General features: G+C 39.5%; 1 protein-coding gene across 2 annotated transcripts in view; it reads right to left on the bottom strand.

Moving 5' to 3' along the window:
* Positions 1-388: 388 nt before the first annotated feature.
* The window catches only part of BTRC (beta-transducin repeat containing E3 ubiquitin protein ligase), a 201,211-nt gene continuing 190,937 nt past the window's right edge, over positions 389-10,662 (bottom strand). For both annotated transcript variants that reach the window (XM_006880013.1, XM_006880012.1), the window contains 3 exons: positions 10,185-10,263; positions 2,531-2,723; positions 389-718 (listed from right to left, as the gene is read on the bottom strand). In XM_006880013.1, coding sequence (XP_006880075.1) covers positions 2,562-2,723; positions 10,185-10,263 — 241 coding nt within the window. In that variant the 3' untranslated portion in view covers positions 389-718; positions 2,531-2,561. The remainder of the gene's footprint in view (positions 719-2,530; positions 2,724-10,184; positions 10,264-10,662) is intronic.

Here is a 10,662-nt window from a genome sequence, read left to right on the forward strand (position 1 = left end):
CTGCACATTATAGTAACAGTCCTCAGACAACCCGAGGATGTGCTCTTCATGTCAGTTTTTTAAGAGTGCAGTTGGAGGGAAGGAGAGGAGGGACAGAAACTGAGAAGGAAAAGGAAGCGAAGAGGCCCAGATCTTCCAGTGTAGACATTCTGGTTTCCTTTCTTGCTTTGGAGCCTGGATGTAGCGCAGTAGTCTCCTCCTAAGCACAGTAAGGCTGGGCCAGGCTGATCTTGCCAGATGCTGGCTGGACGCTCCCGCAGTTCAGAGGGGGACACTGGATACTATCTGGCTTGAAGTTTCATTCCCGTTTCTTCTTCCCCATTCCTGTCTCTCCGAGTAGGCTATACAGGGGAACTAGTTCTTTTGCTTAATGGCAAAGCGAGAGAGATTCTGGCAAAACACTAAATATATTTATAAGTCATCTTTTCTGGAACCAAACAAAGAAACACAAGTGCAAAGGGGAAAGGAAAAGGGGGAGGAGGGCTCACAGTTCTGATCATTCAGGAAAGATAAAGAACTCTTTTGATAGCAGCACTGATGCAGTCAGCTGTGCTGAGCAGATCGTCCTTGGTCAACCACAGACCAACTGTGTCCCAACAGGAGTCTCAAAGCCCTGTTCCTCGGCTAATCCGGGGAAACTGGGTAGCAGTTTGATTGTTACAGTTGTTGCTCATCCTGGCACTGGTAGATACATTAAATACCGCGACTTTAATGAGTCCTGTGTGAAAATAGAGCAAACAATCATTAGCCCTTTCCCTACATTCCTTCCTCGCTCTAAGAGGAGAACAACATTAACCCAGCTGACACTAGGAAGGCTTAGGCCCTTCCTAATGCCCACATTTTGCCCATGCTACACAGGAATGTGTGTCAAAAGCTACATGACCTGTTTGGGGCCCGATACCAAAGGCTGAACTTACTAATAAGCTCAGGGCCACGGCGCTCAGAATGACTCTACTGCCTCGAGACTAATATTGACCGTGTTGTGCTGAGCTTTCACCTCCTCCCAACAGAGGGAAGCCACTGAGAATGGCTGAGGCTCTGCTCCACGTCACACCAAGCACAGAAGTGAGGGAGTCAGGTGGAGCTGGGCTGCCTGCCTGCTGGAGGGCACTGTCAGTGCCTGGGGAAGGTCTGCTTGTGGATGTGCGGCATAGTTAGTGCTCCTGGGGACAGACGGTGGCTGAAAATGTAGCCTGAGGCAGAGGCTGGTCCAGAAGATATAAGTCTGAAGTGCTGGGAATACATAATGCAGCAAACAAGGGAGAAAACCCCAATTTAGGCCATTAGTGGCTACCAATGTTTTATGAGTGAAAGGAAAAAGAAGTCAAAAAGAGTCAGGAAAAATACTATTAAAACACCACAGATCATAGATAAAACACCAGGAAGAGAAAGTCCAGACAAGATGGTACATGACCATTATAATAACTGATTACTTTTTACTGAGATCTGGAAGAAGGCAGAGGAGTTTATGTATCAATGGAAAATTCTGGCCCTTCAACAGCTGTGAGGGATGGCAATCCTATTCCTAACAGAATAAACTAAGCTCTGAGAAGTACTTGCCAGAAGAAACAATGCCAGGAAGCGTCAGAGCAAGGATTCTCCTGCAAGTCTGCTTGACTTGGTCAGGGGGGTTGTTGGGAAAACAGACTGCTGCTGTTGCTTGTCCTCAAGGTTCCTTGTAACTGTGAGAATGGGGAGCCTTAACGTGAGCCTGGCAGGGCTTGGACTATTCCACTCAGAAGAAATACCACGCAAGGTAAGAGTAATAAATGTGTACCTCTGCCACCTGCACTGAGAGCCGTGCTGGGAATGAGAAACCACAGTATCTACAGCGCTGTCCAGGAGCGGGTGCAGTTTTCTCAAGCCAGTGATGACATGTGCTTGAGCTGGTCAGGACTGACACCAGGTAGGATGTGAACACACCAGAAGGTTCTGGGGACTGATGGCTCATTTCCGGCCTCAGGGCGAGGCTGGAGATTAGAGCAGGAGGATACACAGAGCTCTCACCAACTTCTAGAGGCTTCTACTTCAATGGACAAGGGAGGTTTTTCTTTTTTTTTTTCTTTTTTGAGGATGATGAGAAGTAAAGGAATAAAAAATAAAGAGCTCTAGCTTTTATAATCAAATGACACCAGTAGGCAGAACAGTTAGATATCAGTGTGCTACTTCACCAAGGGAATTTTCCATTCATGCATTAGATGACCTCCTTGGCTCAAGAGAGTTGGACTATAGGTACTAGTTGGGGCCTACTAAAATCAAAGGCTTTGGGGTCAATATTCTTAGTTTTCAACATGATTAAAAGATATTTTTCTTTTTCATAGGGCAGAGAACATTAATTTCACTACATATGTGGGACACCCCAGATCATCAATAACTGAGGCCACAGGTCCAGTGCTGTCTTCACCATCTGCCTCCCCTGTGTCTTAGGACTTGCTGAGGCAACGTGGACGAGGGCTCACTGAACTAGCCACACCTTACAGCCATGAGCCTATCTCCACCCACAGTGCTGTGGACACATTTTTTTTCATACCTGGGCAAGTATGAGGTCAGTGTATGAATATTTATCTGGAGATATAGGTGTATGTTCGAGAAGGGGAACGGGGGGGTTCAGCTTGGGCAGCTGGATCATTTAAGAAGTCCCAGATGAGGATTGTATCATCATGTGAACTACTGACGATCTGGAATTCATCAAACTGGAGTCGGAAAACTCTTCCAGAATGCTCCTAAAAAAGCAGAAACAAAAATTCCACATTATTGACATCCGTCTGTATTCTCTCAGGAACACAGGAGCTTTTTAATTTCCAGGATATATGGCTTATAACTTTAGCAGGGGGAACTTGGGTGGCTCAGTGGTAAGGAGTGAACTGCTAAACCAAAGGCCCGGTTCGAATCCCCTCGCTGTTCTGTAGGAGAAAGATGGCATTCAGCAAGGAGTTGGTTCTGATTGGATGGAAGATAACAATGTCTTTAGCCAAGATACTATTTGATCTTTCTCACATTGACAGTAATAAGTATAACGACCTAAGAAGATAAGAATAAGAACTGCTCAAAATCAAAAGACACAAATCCAGCAATATCTCAAAATGAGCCTATGCATATTGAATGCAGAGCTTGGGGTTTTCATCCAGTATAAAGTAGCTGAGATTAAGCTATGCCTTTACAAATACCAATAATTTGTTCCTTTTTATAGGTGAGTTCAATTGAATGGATTTACCACTGTTTTTATTCATTCACCAGTTAATGGACATTTACATTATTTCCAGTTTTTCATAATTATGCATAAAGCTACTCTAAATGTTTGTTACACAGATCTTTTTTTTTTTTTTATGGCATAGGAGTGGGACTGCTGGGTCATATGACAAATGTATGTTCACATTTGATAAGAAACCTGCAACTGTTATCTAAAGTGGTTGGAACAGTTTTGCCACATTCTCAACTACAATGTAAAAGTTCTAGGGGCTTTGCAGCCTTATCAGTGCTGGGCTATTATCGGTTTTAAAGCTTTAGCTATTCTTAGAGATAATCAATGTTATCATATCTGGAGGGTCCAGTCCTTGGAAAAGGACATTAAGCTTGGAAAAGTAGAGGGGCAGAGGAGGAAAGGGAGAGACTTAACAAGATGCAGTGACATAATGGCTGCAATAACAAGCTAAGAGGATGGACAGGATTGGGCAGGGTTTTCTCAGTTGTATAAAGAGCTGCTAGGAGTCTGAGAGACTTGCTGCATCTAGGAAAAACAAGGGCTGACACAGTGTTTCTTTTGTTATGTTTATTTCCCATCCTACCTCTATTTTTAAAGACCATTTGTTCATGGTTTTACTGTGCTTATTTTTATTTAATAGTCTGTTAATCTCTACTCCTGCTCCAACTCCAATGTCATTATAATCCTTTTCAAATGTAAAGCAGTTCATGTGACTTCTTAAAAAACTTCCCAATGTTACTCCATCATGGATTGCAAATGAACACCTTTTAACACTTCTAGCTGTAATAATTTCCTTGTACATGAAAAGCACACTTCAGCAGTTCTGTGCCTTTGTCCTTACTGTTCCCTCTGCCTGAATCTTTCCCCAGATAACAGAATGACTTGTTGTTATTATGCTGAAATATCGTCTAATCAGAGAGGCTCTGGTACCATTATATAAAAATGGCACTGCATTACTAAGGCGCTCTGGTGGCTTAGTGTGTTCTGTGTTGTGCTGGTAACCAAAAGGTCAGCAATTTGAATCTACCAGTTGTTCCTCAGGAGAAAAGGTGGGCAATCTTCTCTCATAAAGATGTACAGCCCTAGAAACCTGATGGGAGGGCTGCTCTGATTGGGAATTGACTCACGAGCACTGCGTTTATCATTCTCTACTCACTTTACCCAATATTTCTTCTAAGAGCTTACAACTCCATCCAACACTAACGTAATTTTACTATTTCAGACTTACACATATGTTTCACCAAGTGTTCTCCAATTGTTAAAACTGTACCCCATTTACTTCACCATTCACATTCTCTTCCTAAACATACACACATACTTTAGGATATGTACATACTCTCTCTCACACACACAGTCTCAATTATCTGTGGGGAGAGATTATCATGTTATCTAATATGTATAACTGGAGTCTCAGGGGAGGAGGGAAAGAATTATAACTATACAATTTCAGAATTTGATGAAAATGGTAATAAATGTACAAATATTACAAGTTAAAAAACCAAACAAAATACCCAAACAATAAATACCAACCAACCAACCAAACATAAACATTTCAACAATACACCAGAACCAACCAGCTAAACAAATAAACACCATCCAAACTAGGAAAAGCACAAAGAAAATAATGTCACAAACATTTTGCTACAAATGAGTGATAAAGAGAAAATCTTAAAAGCAGCCAGAGGAAAAAGATATTACATACAAAGGAATGAAGATAAATGACTTCAAATTTCTTGTTAAAAACCAAGCTAGAAGGAAACAGAAAGGCATCATTAAAGTGTTGAAGAAACTGTCAGCCTTGAATTTTTTTGCCAGCAAACATAATTTTTTTAACATGAAGACGAAAAAGATAAACTTCTTTAGATATCCAAGAGCTGGGAGAATTTGTTGTTACCATACCTAAATCTACAAAATGTTAAAGGACATTTTTCAAGTGGAAGGAGAATGGTGTTGATGAAAACCTAAGATTCACACAAAGGAACAGAGATGATACAGCATGAATAACTTAAAAGGTAGTGAAATTAAAAATAGCAAAAATAATAATGTGGTTTGGGCATTATAACATTTGTAGAAGTAAAAACTGTAAGAACATTTAAAAAAAATGAATATTTCTTAATTATGAATAAACTAGTGTCTATCATCTGACAAACTGTTAAAAATTAAAGATACAAACAATAAACTCACAAAGGAAAAACCAAATGTTAATCCTTCCCAAAACCTAAAGAAATAATCAGTACAAAACCAAGTAGAAAGTCCAGAGAGCAGGTGGGAGAAGGTAGAAACAAACAACAAGAGAAAAGTAGACAGAAAAGAAGGTTTCTAGTGAAATGGTAGATTTAAATGAACCAGTACTAACAGTAATATTAAACAGTAATAATTACATTAAATGTAAACGGTTAAAACAGCCCAATTATTCACCCTGAAACCCACAGCGTCCCTTTTCAGCAGGAAGTAGCTAAGAGAATACGCCGTCCCCTTTTCCTTATGACTCAGGGTGAAGTCTCTCTCAGGGAGGAGTGATAGGGAATGGCAAAGGATACACTGACAAAGAAGATTAATCAGAACTGGCTTTGACATGCACTGTGGCATTTGGACAAGAACAAACTGGGAGGAGGGTAGAGAGAATAGTGCAACAATGAATGAGTGGAAGCCCAAAATCTCTGTAAATGTTTATGAAAATTAATAAAATATAATTATAGAAAAAAAACCCAAAAAAACCCCCAGCCCAATTAAAGGCAGAGATGAGATGGTCTCTTAGGTGATGCTACAGTTAGCACCTGGTTGGTTACTGAGAGGATGGTTTGAACCCACCCAGTGGCACACTGCAACAACCAGGCCTGGTGACCTAGTGAGTGACCTGCTTTTGTAATGATTACAGCCAAGGAATCCTACTCTCCTAACATATAGATCCTCTAAGTCATAATCAATAATAAAAATAAAATTAATCCCATTAACCAATGGTAATTAATGTTATAAACAAAGAATAAGTATATTTAAAAAAATTAATGATTAGAAGCTATCCGAGCCCAGCAAAGGTAAAGCTGCTCAGGCTGGCTACAAAAGAGGAAGACTCAATTGTCCAATATAAGAAATTAATTTTAAACATAAATATACAGAGAAACTGAAACTGAACAGTTACAGTAAGGTGTATCATGCAAACACCAATCACAATAAAATAAAAAATATACATACATTAATTATTTCACAAAATACTCTTCAGAACAAAGAAAATTATAATAGAGATACTGGATAGATTTAGAAAGGTCAATTTATGACTAAGACATAACTACTGTACTCATGAATAGCTTAAAATTATATGAAACAAAAAACTCTAGAACTGAAAAAGAAAAAGCCAAATGCGGAATTACTTCAATATTCTTTTCTCAATAAAGTGTAAAATGAATATAAAATCAGTTAAGCATTTGGGAGACTTCAGTAACCAACCTGACTGACATAGAACACTTCACCAGACAACAATGGAGCACACATTTGTGTCAAGGACACATTAACAATTCATCAAGACAAATTAAAGACTGGACCACAAAATGTCTGCACATTTAAAAGAGTTGAAATAATATTATGTACATTTTATGACCATAAGGCATTTGAATAAAAATCAATAACCTGTTATATGGAAATCTTTAAAATATTTGGAAATAAAACAACAGATTTCTAAATAAACTAGGTCAAATAAGAAAGCACAAGGGAAATTAGAATCCATTTGAAATAAAAGGTAAATACACATAAATTTTGGGAATATAACTACAGTTAAAGTAGTGGTGGTGGTGGGCCTGTTGAATGCCATCAGGTCAAGCACGACTCATAGCAACTGTATGAACAAAAAAAACCTAATGAATTTCTGTAACTAGGTTTTCTCTAAGTTCATAGAGTTTCCATGGGCATGTGGTTTAGGAAGTGGATGCCACTCCTGCTTCCAAACATGCTTTACAACTGGGAGCGCCACCACACACTACCCACACTGGGAAACCATTATGGCATTTGACACTCCAGTTGCACAAGCTTCAGCGTCACAGCAATCCCAGATTATCTCAGTACAGCAAAAGATCTGAACTCTGTTCTGTAATTAACATAATTTCTCTATGTTCACAGAGTTTGCAGAGGCATCTAGTTTAGGAAGTGAATAAAAGTAGTGGTTAGAAGTAAATTTATAGCTTCAAAGTAAAGATTTAAATGAAAAAGTTATATCTTTATATAAAAAAAAGATGGGCATTTATTGATATATCAAAGAATACGGTAAAGGATAGAAAGCTTTTCCGTCTAACATCAGGAGCAGAAATGACTTTTGCTCTCACACATTCTTTTTAGCACTGTACTGGAGGTCATAATCAGTACACCGAAACAAGGAGAAAAAAAAAGTGTTTTCCAGAGTGGAAAAGAATAAAATTATTTATATGACTTATAAATACTTGCAATCAATAATCAGACACTGAAATGAAAAATATCATTTATAGTGGCTTTTAAAATATGAAATATAACAAGAGAGGTGCAAGGCTTTTACAAATTAAAGTTACAAAATAATGTTGAGGATAATTTTTCAAATTTGATGAAGGTCCAGTCTCAGTAATTATCTAACAAATGAAGAAGTATACTGTGTTCACAGATAAGGCTTCATTTTCCACAACTGATTGGATTAAATAATAAAATAAATGGACAAAAGGATCAATAATTTCAAAAAACTAGATTCATGAATGGCAAATTAACACATGTAAAGATACTTATCACCACCAATCATAAGGGATATGCAAATTAAAATCATAACAAGATGCCACTAATACCCACTGAATAATTTGCTCACAGTAATTTTCAGAACCAAGTCATATCTGATATTCCAGCAGGTTTTCAGAGGCTGTAAATCACAAAGGAGGAGACTGTCCAACCTTTTCCCTTGGAATAGTTATGGATTTGAACCATCTGCCTTTGGGTATATAATATGGTGAAGCTACAGAGTAGCTAAAACTCCTCGACAAGCATACACTGGTACAACTATTACAGAAAAGAGTTGATGCTTTTTATTAAACCTCTCAAGAGTACTGAAGTGCAACAATGTCAGGCTGGAGACTAAGGTGCACCAGATCCAGGCTATAGTCTCTGCAATTATGTGCTATACATCGGAGAGTTGGACAGTGAATAGGGATGATAGAGAATTGATGCCTTTGAGCTGTGGTGCTGGAGAAGAGTGTTGAATATACCATGGACTGCTAGGAGAACAAACAGGTTTGTCCTGAAGAGGGTGAATCCAGAATGTTCCCTGGAGTCAAGGATTCTGAAGCTTTGTCTGACATACTTTGGGCATCTTGCAAGGAGGGACTGGTCCTTGGAAAGGGACATCGTGTTTGGGAGAGTGGAGGGGTGGTGCAGGAGAGGAAGACCCTCGATGAGATGGATCGATTCTGTGACTGGAGTGGTGGGAATGAATATGTTTGAGACAGTGAAGTTGGCACAGGATAAAATGGTGTTTAGGGCTCTTGTACACAGAGTCGCTATGAGTCGCAAATGACTCGATGGTACATAACAACAACAACAACAACATGCCTACATATGACTTGAAAATTATGCTCCTAGTATGTACTCCAGAGAAATTAAAACATATGATCATGCAAAGACATATTTAAAACATTTACAGGATGGCTATAATTTTAGTTTTTATTATGGCAATTTGAGTGAAAGTCCACAAAGCAAAGTGATTTTTCTACCCAACCATTCATGAATTGTTTTATAATATTAATTTCAATAGCCACAAATTAACTGCACTCTTCTGACTTCTTTCTTGTGATTCTCAGTTCCTTTAATCCAACCCAGTCTACACTTTCCTGCCTTCTGAGCACTATCCTTGCACAAATACTTCTCTTTTGACCTTGGTTTCGGTATGACTGGTTATTTTAAGGAGTGAGTACCTTCTAATCCTGTTTATTATTTGGCTAAAAGCTGACTTACAGGGGGCGGGGTTAAGGAGCAGTGAATTTAGTTCCAGGTTGCAGAGTAACTAAGGAAGAGAACCTCAGGGGTTCCACTAATTTCTACTGTACCAGCAAGGCTGGTCTTTTGTATGTTGTTGAGTTTTGTTCCCTTTTCCTCCACACTATCCAAGATTTTTCTACTGTGATGACTTTTAATGATCAATGGTGGTAGCCAGGCACTGTCAAGTTCTTCTGGTCTCTGGGTATGGAAGTCAAATTTTGCAACTTTGGACTAATTGTTCCTGTACATCTCTGCTTCCTCCCCTTTCTTCTCTGTTCCAGAGAATGACCAGAGGGTTGCTCACACCTTTTAATACCCTGGCTTTTATTCATCAAAGTAAGATGTAAAGCACTATCTTTGTGGACTATGTAATTATGCCAACTGAACTTGATGTTCCCCCAAGATTACGACTGAGCCTATGAGCAGAAACTCATTCTCTCAGTGTGTTTAGGAGAGTCTCGTGTGTGGATGGTGACACTTTTGCTTTTAGGGTCACTTCCCTTTACAAGTGTCAGGATGTTCAGATAAAGGGAGATATATGGAACAAAACAACGTGATTCGTGTTGTTGGATCCCAAACAGGATGCAGAGCTAAGGGGCTGGCCAAAGTTTCGGCAGACTCCTCAGGCACTTTTTGCAGGTACAGGTGTGCAGGTAGGTCCTCAGATCCTGGACAGATTCCAACTTGGGTAATTAAATTCTCTCTCCCTAAGTACCCCTGCTGTTTCTGGTGATACGGAATTCTTATTCACTTCCTGTACTAAACTGTAGAGTAGCTATGCAGCTGCTAAGCAGCTGCTACATTTCGCTCCATACAGCCTCTACAGCACGTTAGGGTGAAAGGTGCTATATAAACATATTTTATTGCCATGTACTGGTTGCCTTTCCACTTAGTCGTAGGTTTTGAGGTTCTATCAAATTCAAATCCGGATTCCATAGCAAATCACCATTTCATTTCTTCCTCCTCCCGCTCCCCAAGCCCATCTAAACAATAAGGCTCTTACCACCAGAGTCCGCAGACACAGAGTCCCTGCAGGAGCACGAGGGTCCAAAGCAGCCACAAGGTCCCACACTTTTATTTTTCTAAAGATCAAAGAGGAGACAAAATGTCTAAGGTAAAAGCAAAATTAAGGGAGCACAAAAGAATAAGAAGTTACAGCAATAAACATGTATAGTGAAAATAGCTGATGTGATAAAACCAGCTCATATGAATACACAGAAACTTTGTTTTGGAAACTTGGTTCACGCATTCACTCCTGGGTCGAGTTTACTGGTCTTTTTTTTAGTTTATTGGCCTTAACAGAGGAAAATGTACATGATTCACCTAGAACGAGAAACTGGTTAAACTTAACCACATTGAAGATTGTTGTTGTTGTTGTTATGTGCCGTCGAGTCGTTTGCGACTCATAGCGACCCTATGCACAACAGCCCTAAACCCTGCTCTATCCTGTGCCAACCGCACCACCTCTGACACACCCATCC

The sequence above is a fragment of the Elephantulus edwardii genome, unplaced genomic scaffold (genome assembly GCF_000299155.1).
Source record: "Elephantulus edwardii isolate Elephantulus edwardi_28Jun2011 unplaced genomic scaffold, EleEdw1.0 scaffold00006, whole genome shotgun sequence".
Taxonomy (NCBI): domain Eukaryota; kingdom Metazoa; phylum Chordata; class Mammalia; order Macroscelidea; family Macroscelididae; genus Elephantulus; species Elephantulus edwardii.